Source organism: Marasmius oreades, chromosome 9 (assembly GCF_018924745.1).
Source record: "Marasmius oreades isolate 03SP1 chromosome 9, whole genome shotgun sequence".
Taxonomy (NCBI): domain Eukaryota; kingdom Fungi; phylum Basidiomycota; class Agaricomycetes; order Agaricales; family Marasmiaceae; genus Marasmius; species Marasmius oreades.
In genome coordinates this window covers 1,541,987-1,559,118 of record NC_057331.1, presented here as the reverse complement: position 1 = coordinate 1,559,118, position 17,132 = coordinate 1,541,987, and the positions used below count along the sequence as shown (strand labels likewise).

Here is a 17,132-nt window from a genome sequence, read left to right as displayed (position 1 = left end):
GAGCAGGAGTATTTGTTCAGGGCGGGCTCACGAAATAAGCAAATGCTCAAACACCTATCGATTTGGTTCCTTCATCACGAAGTCCATTATCCTTCTTCGTACTCTTCCCATCTTCTTGAAACCGGAAGTCCGTCCACAGTACGACCCATTGAGAACCGTCGCGAGTTAAACTGGATATCCGTGACAGTTTCGGAGTAACCTGAAGTTATAGCGCTGGTGATAACTCGAGGGTTTTTCGAACCCCCCAAGTGCTTTAGGGAAGGAAGGTTGAGTAAAACCAAATTGATCGAAGCAAGGGGTGTACGTGAAAGAACGCACGAGTACGATGCGAGATGCCACTATACTGTGTAGTACCGCTTGAAGGCTGAAAGAACTTCTCGATCAGCCGCAAGTCGAGAATCTGGAAGAGAGCCTTACCTCGCACTACCTGTACGTAATTGAGGGGCCTAACACACTTGTTGAGACAAGGAGGGGGAAAGTAACAGAATGGTCACAAACGTCAGGTTGAAGTATAATACTGATATTTATGACCGATAAGACTGTAACGAGAAAGATCAATCGTTATCTCGACCGGGGTCAGAGAAAACGTATTCACATAGCATGAACATAAAATACACGACACCTAACAAGCAAGTCAATAAATATGGGTAACGAAACAGAGAGAAACGCAACATATACCATCTCTCCACAGATTACTCAACAACGGTGATCTTATGGTCTTTGGTATATTCCTTCTCAACTGTGCAATGCGAAACAATGATAAGGAGAGTGTGACTATTAAAAGAGATGACCATCATTGTGTGTCGAGCAAACAGGACAAGTCAAGATAGTCCTCACCAATCTCGTAGATAATAGTCAGGAGATATGGAACAACAAAAGTAACTGGGTTGTCGCCAAATGTTGCACTACACAGGTCTGCCAACTCCGGAGTTATGAGCGGGCGCACTGACGGAGAGGAGGTAGATCATGAGTGCCACCCCGTTGTTCAAATATGTCATAACCTCACCCCTATTGGTAGCAACATTTTTCCCGACGATGATCAAAGCAGGAATCACAACAGACTACAAATGAAATGAGCGGGAAAGATTCAAAGGCTGACAAGGGTCAACAACTTGCCAAAGAAAATATGACGAGGGACCATAATATTGTCCGGGTCCTACCCCATATTACCCATGTTCGAGCGGCAAGAATTACTGGCCAAACAAAAAATGGATCAGGGATTCAAAATGGCGGACAGGATACGCACATTCAGAGGCGGCAATTGGGGCAACACGAACCACTATTTGATGAAGGGAATCAGTGGAGTTGCCTCATAGGAGGTACAGATGGTCGCACACGTATTCACACTGTCCAATCTCAGATCATGTACCTAGAGGGTTTTTGGAGAAATTGAAACGGGAGGTTTGAAACGGCTCGCTGGAATGACATACCGCTGGGATGGCTAAGATAGCCGCCAACAGTGCGCCGTAGCGGGATACAATGAAGGCTCCGGTACCTATGGAGAGTCGTTTGGATCGCCTCAGGTATCTGACCTTAGGAATGGACGTGGATGTCAAAAGTTGCAGACGGTGAAAGTTCGAAGAACGACGTACTTCGTCGGCGAGCGTCAAGAGATAGTCGAACAGCTGCGATCATTGAATGGTGACATAGCGTATTCTGGGAAGTTAGGCGAAATTTGAACTCACAAATAGGACTGAACTGGCAACTAACGGACAATACGCTTCAGTGAAATCGGATTCCTTGACGACGTGAACACATACAAAGAATACTCTGGTCGTTCCTATTAGCAGGTAGCAAGAACAGTGAGAAATTTGGAACGTACATTTCCCAATCTTACATTCTCCACACACTTTTTCAGTTCCTGCAATTGAAAATCCGTCAAAGACTGTCCCTCCATAAGCCAGGTGAGGTGAGGTTAGGCGGATTATGGGCGGAGGTTCATGAGGGCAGAATGAATACCCCTTGTGTACGACATGAATGCAGTGCTAATCAGGATGCGCACAGGCATCCGCATGTTGATTGGATGGGATCATCTAAGGCATATATTTATATTATGGGTGTGGGGTACCTTCCCTGAGAGAGGGGGATGCAGGGCGTTGGGGGAGACGCTTGGAAAGGGTGAGTTGCCGTACGTTGTTTGGAATGGGCCGGGGAAGGACTGCAAATAGATCAGACACAAAGAGAATTGAGAGTCGTTCCAGGCTGCGGCATCGGCGACATCTATAATTACCAGAGTGCTACCCACCGGATCGTGATGAGCTTCAGGACGCTGGCAAGGCAGTAACAACCCCCTAGTTTTGGCCATACACGAAAGCTCTACTGGTGCAAAGACTCACTGACGGCGCATCTGCCGAGTGATGGCAGATCTACAACCATGTTCCTAATTTGAAGTGGGCAGCGTACTTTGCAAGTGCGAAAGGCTGCGGCTCGATTGACGATTTGTGCTTGCATTTTCCCCTCAAACTGCTCGGAGAACGCTCGCCGGAGTCCACCGAAGGTCGTCGGCGAGTAGGCATCCGTTCGGAATTTCAATTTGTGCACTCACAAATGGCAAGAGCTGAAGCAAAGTATCTCATTCTTACTCCGACCGGGGATGGGTAAAAAGGTATTCGCGTAGCATGAAGGTACAATACTACAGAGCTAATTAGAAAATTAATATGTATCACGAAGCAAAATGAGATGTTAAGGCGTACCTTCCCCTCCACAAGATATCAACGACGGCGCTCTTATGTTCTCCGGTGTGCCATTTTGCGATGCGGAACGAGTCAGATTGTCACTGTCAAAACAAAGATTCGATCAGACGACGGTAGGCCCTCGCCGTTATAGATGATAGTCAAAACATATGGAACGATAAAAGCCTGTGGAGTGTTACCGAACGTTGCAAAGGCCGGCCAACTGCGAAATATGAGCGGACGTACTGAAATATTTATCATCAACGACCATCTCGATATTACGCCACGAGAGGGATCAACGAGGAAGGGAATGTTTGCTACATACAGGTAAGCAGTCGAAATTACCCACTGTCGGATCATGTCTCTAATGGGCTTATGAGGATATTTGAAGTGGGAGCATTGAAGTATTCGAAAGCGCAATTTGCATGGCTAAACTAGCCACCAACGGAGCATGATGAAAAGACCACAGCACCTAAAGGGAGTCGTTGGGGTGGCACAGAAGTCTGTTGGGAGTGGAGTCAAGCTCAGGCTAAGGATCAGATTCTAACGACGACGTACTTGGTCGGATATACCATCATGGAACAGTCAAACAATTGCGGTCATTAAATAATGTATTTTCGGGAACTCGCTACTCATCGACAGCATTCGGTGGATCAACTTCCGATTTCGAGACAGTGTGAACGCGTACAAAGGATGCTCTAGTCGTGAAAATAGGATCGTTAGTGCGTAGCAAGATAATGAGGAAAATCTGAGAACGTACATCTACCAATCTTACATTGTCAAACACAATTTTCGATTGTCCCTCCATAAATCACGTCGAGTCGGCTAGGTACATGAGAAGCGGACCAGAGAAAGAGCCGAAAACCACTCATTTCCTCGTTCTGATGGCCTCCTCGTGCGTACATTGGGCACAATCAGATGATGAATGGGATCAAGTCAAGTCGGAGAACATACGCCACGAAGTGCAAAAATATCCATGATATGAATCGTCCAGTGCCCAGTGTTGCTCGGACACTTTGACCGTGGACAGAATGTGTGTCCCACGGACAGCATGACCGACAAGCAGCGGACACAGGAAAGCAGTGGGCCGGTGTCGGTCCGCCTACCCGAACATCGTTTAGCTTCGTTTTAGATTGTTGTAGATTATTGATTGATTATACTCGTCGACACGTGTCGTCGCCCACTCTAGGCAGGACCATGATCGTGGAAAAGTCATTGACAGGGGACACAAATTGTGTCCGCCACTGACTTGGCGGCTATACATGGTGTCGGACACTGTCCTGAGCAACACTGCGTCGTGTCGGTATTCCGTCAGCGCCACATACTTCATCCCATACCAACGCAATGAATACAAAAGTGGGAGTCAGGGTTCTATCTGCAGTAGCCAACGGCAGCGCAGGACAGGACTCAGGGATAATGACCCAGGTGTTTTGTGGCGCCGGTGAGCTATCAATCCGTCTTGGACGAGTGACCAAAGCCTAATAATAAGCAGCAGTTTCGAACGTTTGAACACTACCCAAATTCAGCATCGACCTACCAGTTTCGAAACGTGTGTTTATCTATTCCGTCGAAAATTACGCCGCGGACGCCCGTCGAGTCGAAATGAGTATTCGTGTTTGGTCAATTTTTGCGACGTGCAGGTTGCCTATGATATATAACTTCCGACACCGACGTCTCCGGAAAAGATTCAACCACTCAACTTGTCGTTTTTGAGGCAAAAGCCTAAACTCGTCACGTTCACGATGACAGTATAGGCTGACATCTCGGAAGGTCGGAGTGGATCGATTCAATATTAACGTTCCACTATCCAGGTCTGTGCGCAAATTGTTTCTCGCAGTCAATCTAATGGCAAATGTTAGATAGGTGGTTGGCCTTGGAGGCCTGGCGACCGTCAGGTTGAACTATGAACGCCACTCCACATGCCCCAACATCCTGGCAATCGCCTTTACAGAGGAACCCATGGGGTTTATCTCTTAATCTACACTTTGGCTAAATCAAGGCCGGTTACATCGCATGTTCAGCAGCCTTCATGGAAGAACTATGACGCTGGTTTCCAAGATACGCTATGTCAAAGCAATTGGGTATGTCAGAGTGGTTTAATCCAGGTTTTAATCCACTCACCTCGAATCAGCAAATCTGAACTAAACCTGAATAAGAACAATATAACGTCCTTCGATCAGTTTCAATGGTGGCCTCTCTGGTCCCGTGTCGAACCTGGTGCCCAACATGTTTTCATTTCCTCTGGAAAATGAACTTGAAGCCACGGTCACCTCGAAGTCCGAACTTGGCCCGAACAAAACCAAGGGTTTTTCGCTTCTCCTACTGCACCATAAGTTCTTGCCTCATCGAGAGTTATCTCCTTCCCTTGCCTTTTCCACTCAGACGGAACCGCCTGAATTCTTGTGTCGACGCGCAAAATGGTTTTCATCCAGTCATTGTTGATATTCTCGGTCTCAACACTTGCACTCGGTCATCTCCTAAAATGTTATCGTCGCGGGTTACAGCTACCTCCTGGACCGAAAGGCCTCCCTATTTTGGGCAACATCCTCGAAGTGCAAGCGAAACACAAGGAACCACTCTATATCACGTACTCCAACTGGTCGAAAATCTACGGCGATGTATTCACCTTCAATGTCTTTGGCACCCGCACAGTCGTTCTGAATTCCTACAAAGCGATCACCGAGCTTCTAGATCACAGGTCTCACAATTATTCCGACAGACCGCGTGTGTATTATCTCAATAACGGTGTTATTAATTATGCTCATGGTACTTACTGTGCCCAGATTTGGTGATGGCCTGCGACCTGGCGAGGTTAGTCTTGATTCCTTGTCCCGACATACGTGCGGGTTGCTGATTCTACACCAAAGATGGGACTTCAGCTTTGGCTGTACATATCTTCTCTCGGGCCTTCTTATATCAGTATTTTATACTCACTCTGTCTTAATCCTATAGTCATGGGGTATTCCAACATGTGGAGGTAAATTCACAAATCCATTTGCGCCCTTCTCTCAAACAGCACTAATCTTCAACTCTATGCACGTAGATTGCATCGAAGGACATTCCATCAGTTCTTCCAGCCTCGAACAATACCGGACTACTACAACATTCAGAGGGAGAGAACAGCATCGCTGGTCCAGAAGCTAGCAACTTCACCAAAAAACCTGTTTCACCATGTCAGGGTGTAAGTAGTTTAAATTCTCCTTCGCACATGACGGAGCTTTTAACTTCGAAAACCAGGCATTCTGGAGGGATAATTCTTGAAATCGTTTACGGTTATCGCATTAAGGATAACGACGACCCTTACGTCAACCTGGTCGACAACGCATTGGTAGGATTAAGGGAAGCAGGAGCTCACGGATCGTTTTTAGTTGACTACATTCCAATACTAAAATATCTACCGAGTGAGCTTTCCCTGATGACTTTATCTCTCTTTTCAAAAATACTAACCGAGACTTGAAGCTTGGTTCCCGGGTGCAGGTTTCAAAGCCAAAGCTGAAGTATGGGCCCGAGATGTAGAGCGCCTAATCGACATTCCATGGACGCAACTCAAACGGTTGATGGTCTGTAATTTCTCTGTTCTTTATGCCTGGTAAATTATTTCACAATCAACGCAGGGCGAAGGGACCGCCGTCCCCTGCTTCTCTACGCGAAATCTAGAAAAATTCGAGGGCAATAATCTAGTCATGGAAGAAGTAATCAAGAGCTGCGCCGCCGTAACTTTTGTTGGTGAATACCACGCTCTTCTTTGCGAGAAAAACCTTTTCAAACTTGATCCTGCTTGTTCAGCTGGCGCAGACACGGTATGCCACTCACAGGTTCCAGTTATGGATATGTGCACGAATAACATATTTCACCCCCTCGTAGACTGTCTCAGCCATTTTATCCTTCATCCTAGCAATGGTATTGAACCCTCAGATTCAAGCCCGAGCTCAGAAAGAAATCGACGATGTGCTTGGTTCTTCCAGGCTCCCCGATTTCGCTGACCGAGGATGCTTGCCGTATATCAATGCTATCCTTTCTGAGACTCTTCGTTGGAAGCCTGTTACGCCTTATTGTGAGTTGAGTTCCCGTAATTTGACAGCTTGTCGTCACTGATTTTTTTGGTCGAACGCAAGCCTCGCCTCACCGGAATGTAGAGGATGATATGTACGAAGGATATCTCATACCTGCAGGTCAGAATCGTATCAGCTTTTCACTGGTTATCGTCCACTCTAACGCTCCCTATAGGGTCAACCATCGTCCCCAATGTCTGGTAAAGTCCATTTTATTGCGCCTCGTACCACCAGTGAGTTAGATCGACCATCCACACGTAGGGGCGTCTTCCACGACGAATCTCTCTACGGACCCGAGACGATGAGCTTCAACCCGGAACGGTTCATGAAAAAGGATGACGAGAAAGGTCTCCCACCTAATCCCGAACTTATCGCATTCGGATTCGGAAGACGAATCTGTCCTGGACGACATCTCGCCATGAACTCGATCTGGCTTACCATGACTTACCTCCTTGCCAGTTTCACGATGGCCAAAGATTTGGACGATGAAGGGAAAGAAATCGACCCGGTTGTTGAATACTCGGATGGGTTTATTAGGTCTGTGCGATACAGTAGTTCTCGACTGTGATAGCATGCTTACTGAAACGAGTCATGCTTAGCCATCCATTTCCGTTCAACTGCAGGTTTATTCCCAGGTCGTCGGTCTTAATCTAACAGTGCCTCGAGATTTCGAATATTCAACCAACTGTACGTTTCCGTCCTCGGATCTATTGACTCCAGCTTGACGCTCTATGTAACTATTACTTTGTATATACACAGAACCAAAAGCGACTACCTTCACGACATGCGCGGGATAGACGGCACTTTTACGCTCGATGTAACTTCATTGTTTTTCCGTACTTGAAAATTACAAGTCAACATTCCTATAGAAGTTAGAATCCTTGGCTTGCGAGGAAGAATGCACACCTCGCCAATAACGTATAAATGCGTCTTGGCTCAAAACCGAAATCAACGGGCTTTATAAATGCATAAGTACTAGCAGTGGCAAATCAGTGGCATAGTGTTTCTGTAAAACGGGTGGGTGCTAAAATCAGCTTTCCCCCTTCTGCCATTCCCGCTGTCTCGAACTTTTTGGTAGTCCTTTGTGGTTTCTATATTTTGATTCAATGCTTTCATCCCACAACATGACGAGTCACGAACTGATACTGCATAGGCGGCGGGCGCCATTGTCGATTGGCCAAAGTTGGGCCGATAGGTCATTTCCCGGGGTAGTAGGACACAAATTTCTGCCTGGTGCTAGCTGCGTTGTTTTTTTTTTTTCAGATTACTCTTCTCGCCTACGCACATCGGAGACGGTGAAGAAGATTGAAAGCGTGATATATTTCAGTGCCAAAATTTGGCCGGAATCGCATTGGCTCGGGTATCGGCTACTGTTCGGCAATGTGCATTGTGTCAAACCTCCCTTGTCGGGTTTTAGTAACAATGGTACTTGTCTGATTTACCAAAGCCGAATAAGAAAAATCTAAGGAAAGTATCAGTCCGATGTTCATCTTTGAGCATAAATTTCGACAAAAGATGAGATCAATTTACAGCCAGTACTCGTAGTGCGAGCGAGCCAATTTTGAGGAATTCTGCGTTCAGTATGACCCCCCCCCAAGATACTTGCAGTCGTACAAGAAAGAAGGCTTGAACTTTTGAAAATCAATGCTTCCGAAAAAAGGATATCGGCGAGGCGCGTCGGATGAGGATTGACGAACAGGAAGAATGGATCATTTCATTCTCTTGCCGCAGTGAGAATAGTGGTTATTTACCATTAAAAGCTCTAAAACACAGTTTTGTAGATGTATTATAGGAGGTTTGACTCCGCGTAAGAGCCATGGATCTATGTATGTCAAGTCAAGATTCATTGAGTCTATTCATTTTTCTGAGGGTTGTTGAACCTCCTCTGCAACACGCGGATCATCTTTCTGAACCTAGCAGCCAGTCAACAACACGTCAAGACCCACGACGGGGAGAAAAACTGACCACATTAAATTCAAGCCATTCAACAAAAGGTTGCCTGTGCAGTAGGCGATATATAACGCGAAGGGAAGATCGGCACCCATTATCGTACGCCAAAAGTTGTAGGACTGCGAACGTCAATTGATGTTTATCATATTGGAGAAGTCCACACTTACTGTCCACAGGCCATGAACGATTCTCACACAGAAAAACACAGCAATCAGAAGAATCCCGTTGACAAGCTGAAGGGTACTTCCGGCTTGTTTTGTTTTGTCCAGGAACCTACCCCCTTTTTCTTCAGTCTGGGTCAGAAGAGTGGAACCGGGGAGAACGAACCAGTGGTTATTGAGGAAAAAAGTGCTCCTGGTATGGAAGAATGAGACGCATGTAACATCATAGACTAGAGTGCAACAGCGTACGATTCCCAAAGTAAACATCTCGTAGCAAAATAGCACAAGAACGGTGACTAAAGAAATAGATTTCAGTGAGAATTCGTACTCTGGAAAAACCCTCACTCACAAAAGTAAACGTATAAATCACCAAACATGCGAACCCGTGCAGCACGAACCCTAGATTGTCCGCCAAAATCAACTCATTCAATGTGTCCCACAGGAAATAGGCGGCTGCAATAGCATTCAGCGTCCCAAACCTATCATCCCACCCATACAGCTTATCGTTCGCTAAAGGCTCTGCTGAAAGGCACCTCAGAACGAGCGGAAGGACGGCGAGCACGTGAACTTGAGAAATAATATGCATATGCCATTTCTGTTTGTTTTTAATGGTGGGGTATGTTGTAGAAACAAGAGAGCTTATAATCGGCGAAATGACGAGCTGGACGAAGTTGAATATGATGAACCAGTTGATCAAGGTGGGAAGATGGGGAGGGAGTTTCTCTAAATTAGCGGTCAGTGCAATGGGAGTAAGGGTTCGGGACAGAGCTTGAACGCCGGGAAACTCGAAGGCTGTCATCCCCATTGCTGGAAGATCTCTAGGCGTGCTCAACGAGCAGTAGGAGGGAATAACGAGCTGGACGAATATAAAAGTTGATCTTCGTTTTCTTAATCAAAATAGTTATGTGGTTCTGTTTGTTCGAGATTCCTCTTCTGATAGGCGCCGATAGCAGCTTTGTCCGTCTAAAAATATCATATCCACCGGATGTCTGAGGCTCTCCAATTCTACTTTTTGTTTTCCAGCCTCGAAAAATGTAAGCCCTTATAAGTCGATCGATCTCTTTTCCTCATCATTCCATAAGTATACCATTCTTCAAATTCCACATTATCACGTCCTCTTCAAGTGAAATGTCTCGAAAATCCATGCCTCTTCCTCACAGTTCTTGTGGTCTCGGTTTCAAACCGTATACATTACTAGACTATTTTCGATAGAGCATGTAGGTGTCATTTTTTTCATCTTAGAAAATGATGATGTTTCGGGTGAAGCACATAATTATGAAAAACCGGCAACAAAGTTATTGTTATTTCAATTTCATGGGCGCAGGAGACAACTAGGTGGATGATCTTATTCCTACGATAATACGAGACAAATACTCTATACCACCCACGCATATAGGTGTATTTAAAGAAGCGTGCCAACCGCTAGCCGGCACGCGCTCGGGTATTCGCCTTCTCTTCGGTTCTTCGGCAATGTGACTGAATATTCTCCAGCACCTCTCCCTCCATCATGTCCGCTCAATAAAGTCACTGTAAATTCGGGACTTGGCTATTGCAGATCATTTTTCGTCTGCTGTACCAAAGGAATAATCATGGGAAGTATGAGTGTCAGGAGAAAATCTGGCCTCCGCCGACATTTGCCGCAGCATCGCAATGGACAAGATGTATTCGGGTACCCTACAACTGTTAGTGGATCTTCTGGAATTGGTTTTTAACTCGTTGAACTTGAACTTGTTTTTTTTTTTGGTTTTACGGCAGTTTCGGTCCTGGACATCTCATGGCCAAGTTCGTGTTCGAACCTATGACAGTGGCATCCGTCTCAACATGGTGTATGTGGGCCAGCGAAGGTCCGCTGGCAGGTACGAGTCCGGGGTCTTGACGGATGTAAGTGCAGATTAGACGGCCGCCCTGCAAAGACCGAGAAATTTACCTTGAAGCGAAAGGTCAGAAAAAAACGTGTTGAAGAGAGTGACTGATCACGATAAAGCGTTACTGGATCAGGCGTTATCTTATCTGTGAGATAAAAAGCATGGTGACTCCATTCGCCACCATTCAAATATTCACCATTAATATTCACCACGGCTGCAGAATGGCTCGCGTTCATCGTGTTGCTGGAGTCGCTGCATTATTCATAACACTCTACACTCTCGTTTTCTTACAAATACTTCAAGTTCCCTTTATCGAAAGAAACACCGTGGATGAAATTCTTCCCGTCGTACGCATCGTGCATAGCTGCCCGAGATGCTTTTTCCGATTGAACGCCTCTACTTTAAGATACCTTGGTGGCTATTAATATTATTTGGCTCTTATTCCCTGTGGTCGTTAGGATGGGGGCTATTTACTTTCAGAGATTGCCCGGAAGCATATCACGAACTCTTGAGTGTACGTGTCCTTACAGTCCCACAGGGAGAACTGAACCAGATGCTTTTCTTAAAGGAAATTTCTGATGCCAAGAATGACCTTCGGGGGAAAGGTGTATCTGTGGATTGAAGACTATCACGAGAACGCTGTAATTTGTTATTTTCTTAGGAAATGATTATCGCATACCCCTGGCAATTGAGCAATATCTTTGCTTGAATTCTTGGGTTACTGGTGGATTCGCCCATCGAAAACAAAGAAAGAAGCTTGACCATTTTTAAATGTTCATCCGTTAGGGCGATAGGTTTTATTCCCTTGGGTTCTTAGCCGGTCCTTGGGATCTGGGTGGTCCGACTGCCGCGCTCGTGAGCCCGCAGTTTGCTAAAAAGAGTTTGTTGGTGAGGTAGGTAGAGTCGAGACAACCACGGTCAGTAACACTAGCCTGTGTCAATGAGTAAAGAAAAGACACCTCAGCGGTCGGGACTCTCGTTCAGAGCAGATGGAGATGACGAACAGGCAGCCCTCGAGTATATTTAAGATGCCCAGAGCATCTGGTTGTTATCCAAAATATTGATTATACTTTAACTTTAGGTACGTGTTAAAAAAAGCTACTTTGGAATCTGTTCTAGCATAAAACATCCTCTATTTCAAAGGATCATACAAATCACAAACCACCGTCGTAAAAAACCCTACGCCTGCTCCTTCAGATTCTCACTCGACGAGTCTTTTTTCACAGCTCCCTGCGCTAACGCTGCTTGTGCATGTTGCACATTGGATTGAGGTCCGTGATAATGACGGTGACCATCGATAATGTACCATGCACTTTTTGAAAGTTAGAAAAAAACAACAACTCATCAGTCAGTCGAGTTTCTACAAAAGGAGAGACAAAGAACGTACAACGCGAGTACCATAACTCCAATCGTAATCACCTAGAAAGATAGAAAAAACACACGTTAACCACCCAAAGAACTTGGAAAAACCTTTAGCCAACAACAACTCACAGACGCATAATTCATATTCTCCGGCGTAACAGGTAACACCGTAGGGAACGAGAATATGACACACACAAACAACGTCCACGATATACATATACAGTTGGCTCCGTATCCAAGGATCCCATCGCCCATATAAAACGGACCAGGTTTGAACATGACCTCTGGATGATTCTGGTTGATTCTTCTCAAAAAGATGGGGATGATATAGCTCAGATCTAATGCCATGGCGGTTAATGAGAATATGGCGGACGTCGCGATCGGGCTTGCGAATTCTAATAAACCAGGGAGGATGCTAACGATCGTGGAGAGTACGATCGCGCGGATAGGAGTTTGGGTGAAGGTCGAGTTGTGACCGAAGTATCCTCTATCAGGAAGCCCTGAGAGGTGAATTAGGCAGGAGATAATGACCTCCACCAGAAAAAAACCATACCGTGATCGCGACTAAACGCAAAAATCGTCCTCGACGCCGCCTGAAGCGCCGTTTGTACAACAAAGAAGGCAGTAAAGCACACCAGGACCTTAATTTCATTATCAAAATGGGGAACCGACAAGATAGAAACAACAAACTCACCCAAAGAACCAAAGCACCTGCTTTACCCATTCTCAAGGTCATAATCTTAGTAGTGACACGTCAGGTGTTTCTTTTTTTCTGTTTAGGAGAGGAAATTGAAGTTACCGTGAGGACTGCATTTTCAGAAGGTCCGGGGAGATCCGCTCTATAGATCGGAAAACCGAAAGTTAAACTACGACTTCAACAGGAAAAGCGCTTTCTTTTTACTCACAGAGGTCCCGAACAGAGAACGAGAACGATATTGAAAAGCCATCCAATGAGGCCGGTTCCGATAACTAAAAAGAGGACGCGAGGCCGTCGATCATCAGCTCAAACCAATCACCCATACCAGGAGACGAACCAGCAATGAAGATCGCGGAGGGAGCTGTAGAGATCGTATCAGATCCGTGCGCGGAATACAAGACAAGAAGACATACCTGCATAGGCAGCGCGTTTAACTTCCTCCCTAAGACCCAAAAGCCTCATTAGCTCGAGCCGCACAGACACATTTTGAGAAGGAAAGACATACGATATATGAGCCGTCGCATCATAGTCCTAAACCAACCGCCGGTGATCAACTGCACATACGCTGAAGATGAGCCAATCTCGCTTACCGTCATCTTGAAAAAGAAGTCAGTGTCGTTCCGAGTCTAGGAGATAAACAGAACTCACCGTCCATTGAACACTCAATAATCCGAAAAGAAAAGCAAGGCCAGTGTTCCAACCTGGATGCCCGTCGAGCCCGGTTTGGTTGATAATGCCTGCTGATCCAAAGACATACGATGCTGAGTGCATTTCTGCACGAGGCGTTGTGGCCAGGAGGACGATAATTATCACTAAGGAGATGAAAAAGGAGAAATGAGATTTCGAACACAAACTGTGGTTCAACACTGACAGAACGTGGCACCCAAATTAACAAACACGAAAGAGGCAGACAGACGTGCAAGCCAACGCGTGGCTAGCGAGTTCTATTTTTGCTCTCGCGGATCAGACAAAAAAGAGACAAGAGACAAGAAACAACGTACGAGCATGCCGTGTACCACTAAAAGACCCACAAACAGCCCAACCACCTTGCCCTAAGAGTAAAATGGTCCATCAACTGATGTATAGAATGCGGAGCGACGTATACAAACGGAAGTGATTTCAAAATTGCCGTCCTAACCAAAATAAGTCAAGCTGTCATAAGGAAAAAGAGTGGAGGTGACGCACTAGCCCAACCACGGCAGCACCCCAGATCATCCTGGATAAACCAAACTCGGTTGAAGACACGCCAGCGATTTGACCTGTTCAGAAGAGAAATGGTTGAGGATTTCGATGGTGTAATGCATCAGATCAAGAATGCGAACCCAGGATATTGAGCCATCCTACTAGCCAGCCAACCTGTGAATCACTCGATTGATTAACTCGAAGAGCCCCGAAATGATGACTGACGCCTCATACTTTTGCACGATGTTTTTTGGGAGTGAGTTGGGCTGAGGCTGTGTACCTGACAGAGATTCAGTCGTGAAATCAAAAAAGAAAAAAGAAAAAAGAGAATACTCACAAACCACCACACGTAGGATAAGCACTGACGATCTCTGCAATACTAGCACCGAGCGTAAAGCACATGACTGCACCAATAATCCAACACCATGTCACCTAATGCTATCATGAGTATCCGAAACGTTTGGCCAATGATATCGCACTGTACAGAGGCAGGGCCGCCCAATGTAAGAGGTGTGTTGAACGTTGTCGATACACTCGAACATAAACCCTGCGGTGGACTCGTATGAGCATTCCTTCACTGACTTGGTTCCTGGTCAAGACTTGCCATGATACTAAACGCAAAACTAATCTAAGACCGTCAATCGGTGAGTGAATTCGTACAATATACAATCGTAGCGCGATTTTTTTGGCGACTCACGGTTGCCAGATTTGAGAATTCGCGTTTGAATGAGGGAACGTAGCCCATGGCGGCCAGCTCTCTATCATCTTCGTCGAATGAAGCGTTCATACTGGTAGATGCTGAAGCGGGATAGTCATCGGGCGCCATGACGGTAAGTAAGGAACCAAGGCGAGCTGGAAGCGGTGTGTGGCGCCGTGTTGATGATGGGAGTGGAGACTAGCTGTATGTCTTATCGCGTGAAAGATTTTGCAAGGCACATCGCTTAAGCGGTTGCCGATAAAAAAAACCATGCAGAATGGTGCGAAGTGTAGGTGCAAGGGAATACACTGTCATCTCCCAGTCCAGTACTCGCCATGTGTGATGTAAAGGTATTGAGTATAGGATTTGTCGAGCCGACAAGGGCCGATGGTCGATAATCCGGGGCGGGTGTGGAGACCGACTCCGTCTCACCCGCTTTGCGACAAAATCATACTGCGGACGGGAACTGTGTTGATCGCACCGCAAAGACAATCCCCATGATGTCAGAGTCACGGGATTGATGGCAACGATGATAACGGGTAGATCGGTCATGCAGCCACGGCACGGACATATGAGCACACGGAACCAACCACGCCTACAGCCTCAGGAACTGAAACACCAAATTCTTCAAGGCAACGCCTTTGGGTTCTTCCGACACATGCCTCACACGTTCAGTTACCAGGTGAACACGAGTAGTGTTCCATGTAACTCAGACCATGTTTTTGATTCACAAGTCAAAGGTCGTGCCGCTTTCCGAGAGTCGATAAGATCAGGGATCACAACCTCCCTCTGGAGAACCTCAATGTGCCTTTCTCTACTATGGGCACCGATCGCGAACCTACTACTAACACCTCAGATATCACTCCCTACCAATCAAATTGTTTCCTTTGTCGTAGCTTTGGGCTATATCGGCATCCAAACAAACGAACTCTGCTTTCGTATATTCCATTTTCAAGTTCTGGGGGGAGGAATCAGAAAAACACATTGCGGCCCCGGATGAAAATCGAAGCTTAGGGCCTACCCACAATACTTGGGCCCTCGGCGAGACAGCTTCGAGCCGAAAATTCGAACTACCAGGGTCAATCAATCGTAGATGTATCATGTCTCCAACCCACGCAAACGTTCTCACAGAAAATGTTCAAGAAGGCGGCCTCGAGTTCGAACGTACATCAAGATAATGATGACCCTCAATCGACTCTTACTCTGGAGAAACCCCAGTTCATCGATCTCGATCCTTTGACCCTTGACTTACCTTTCCCAACTTCGATCCCGCCATCCTCTCTCTACCTCAGTTCCAACAATCTCGACAACGCATGAAGGTCGCAGTTGTCCCTCAAGTCATCTATCTCGGTCCCGGAGCCTATCACTCTTCCACAACCTTCGACCGCAATACCATTGGTGTCTATTCTACTTGATAGTCGTCGACGCAAATCACCAGTTTGAAAATCGGTAAACGGAGGAAAAAATCATACGCATGAAAGTCTCCAGAAAAGCGCTCCGGGTTTTTGCAAAAATGACCCTTTACCCGTCCACGCCATTTACGCCACGTTAACGTGCATGTAAAGTACCTTTTGGACATTACACATCTCGGTCCAAACGTTTTAGGGTCCTTCGCATAAACGGCCCTTCACGGCGTAATAGTGAACAAATTAATAAATAACACGACGCGACGGCAAGTACTGTAATTATCCACGACACACTGTGTCCCGCCGGCGAACGTGTTATTGAAGGAACCATAGGATTGGATGGGACATTCAGCGCGCTCCGATGGCATGGGAACCAAACTGTACTTTGCCGTCGTCCGATAACAAAAAAAAACAAACGACATGACATGATGTTTTTTCTTCTGGATCCAGTAATGACGGGCAGTGTTTCTTGGAAATAACCATCCGGGACTTGGTTTTACCGTTCGTGGCTGCTGTCTGTCAGGTTCACCACAGTCGTGATAAGGGAAGTCAATGGGCATTGGGCAGTATTCAAAATAACTTGAAAAATCAAAACATCAAGGGAAGAGAATGCACCGGTGCGCCACCTAATCACTTTTACTTACAATTCTAGTCACTGAGATGAGGTACCGGCAGATGAGATGTTTTTGCCACTGGTGGGCGCCCCGTGTCAAAAGGGAAACAAAAAAGAACAAGAGCACACTCAAAGTCGAGATAAAAAAGATAAAAAAGATAAAAAAAAGTGTGCCGTGGTTCTGTGAAAAAAGCGCAATCCGAGGTGGGTGTCTGTCGATTCTTTCATGATCCTCCGATTCGATGCGTACGCCCAGGGAAAAGATATTATAAAGTGGTAAGCTGGCGTGCGTACCGGTTGGAAATAGGGCGCCATTTCCATTCAAGACGTCGAAGTGGACTCGGGGGGAAATGACAATGTAGACCCCCCGCCCGGATTCTAGGGAATTCCGACGTGAAGGGCCGCTCTTGATCATGCTGTACTGACCCGTAGGTATTTTATATTTTTGCCTGGAATTCAACGCCACTGCTTCGAA

At 46.2% G+C, this 17,132-nt stretch overlaps 5 protein-coding genes across 5 annotated transcripts; 2 read left to right on the top strand and 3 right to left on the bottom strand.

Moving 5' to 3' along the window:
* Positions 1-55: 55 nt before the first annotated feature.
* On the bottom strand, positions 56-1,897 carry E1B28_013407 (uncharacterized protein; the record flags this gene model as incomplete). Its single annotated transcript, XM_043158563.1, has 16 exons — positions 56-251; positions 319-364; positions 418-446; positions 499-539; positions 596-622; positions 679-774; positions 838-945; positions 1,007-1,061; positions 1,132-1,193; positions 1,247-1,279; positions 1,336-1,369; positions 1,431-1,532; positions 1,593-1,625; positions 1,686-1,705; positions 1,761-1,770; positions 1,823-1,897. 16 exons carry the CDS (start codon positions 1,895-1,897, stop codon positions 87-89), a joined length of 936 nt encoding a protein of 311 aa, XP_043003912.1. The 3' UTR covers positions 56-86.
* Positions 1,898-5,089: 3,192 nt separating this feature from the next.
* E1B28_013406 (uncharacterized protein) lies at positions 5,090-7,583 on the top strand (the record flags this gene model as incomplete). The annotated part of the gene is made up of 15 exons (XM_043158562.1): positions 5,090-5,396; positions 5,456-5,483; positions 5,540-5,559; positions 5,625-5,649; positions 5,716-5,853; positions 5,910-6,073; positions 6,132-6,232; positions 6,287-6,398; positions 6,459-6,472; positions 6,537-6,726; positions 6,788-6,844; positions 6,900-6,924; positions 6,986-7,261; positions 7,314-7,411; positions 7,484-7,583. The coding sequence occupies 14 exons, from the start codon at positions 5,090-5,092 to the stop codon at positions 7,321-7,323; spliced, it is 1,467 nt and encodes a 488-aa protein (XP_043003911.1). The 3' UTR covers positions 7,324-7,411; positions 7,484-7,583.
* A 993-nt stretch (positions 7,584-8,576) lies between these two features.
* E1B28_013405 (uncharacterized protein) lies at positions 8,577-9,640 on the bottom strand (the record flags this gene model as incomplete). The annotated part of the gene is made up of 5 exons (XM_043158561.1): positions 8,577-8,637; positions 8,690-8,793; positions 8,842-9,028; positions 9,085-9,131; positions 9,185-9,640. The coding sequence occupies 5 exons, from the start codon at positions 9,638-9,640 to the stop codon at positions 8,577-8,579; spliced, it is 855 nt and encodes a 284-aa protein (XP_043003910.1).
* Positions 9,641-10,872: 1,232 nt separating this feature from the next.
* On the top strand, positions 10,873-11,394 carry E1B28_013404 (uncharacterized protein). Its single transcript, XM_043158560.1, has 3 exons — positions 10,873-11,047; positions 11,107-11,214; positions 11,269-11,394. Exons 1-3 carry the CDS (start codon positions 10,922-10,924, stop codon positions 11,320-11,322), a joined length of 288 nt encoding a protein of 95 aa, XP_043003909.1. The 5' UTR covers positions 10,873-10,921; the 3' UTR covers positions 11,323-11,394.
* A 351-nt stretch (positions 11,395-11,745) lies between these two features.
* Positions 11,746-15,084, bottom strand: E1B28_013403 (uncharacterized protein). The gene is made up of 22 exons (XM_043158559.1): positions 14,639-15,084; positions 14,546-14,569; positions 14,426-14,488; positions 14,279-14,373; positions 14,176-14,221; positions 14,082-14,115; positions 13,945-14,018; positions 13,869-13,892; positions 13,761-13,811; positions 13,631-13,703; positions 13,408-13,571; positions 13,350-13,355; positions 13,265-13,290; positions 13,173-13,201; positions 13,097-13,120; positions 12,968-13,031; positions 12,862-12,901; positions 12,757-12,801; positions 12,616-12,703; positions 12,192-12,562; positions 12,088-12,119; positions 11,746-12,012 (listed from the first exon to the last, which is right to left on the bottom strand). Exons 1-22 carry the CDS (start codon positions 14,765-14,767, stop codon positions 11,880-11,882), a joined length of 1,635 nt encoding a protein of 544 aa, XP_043003908.1. The 5' UTR covers positions 14,768-15,084; the 3' UTR covers positions 11,746-11,879.
* Between the last annotated feature and the right edge of the window lie 2,048 nt (positions 15,085-17,132).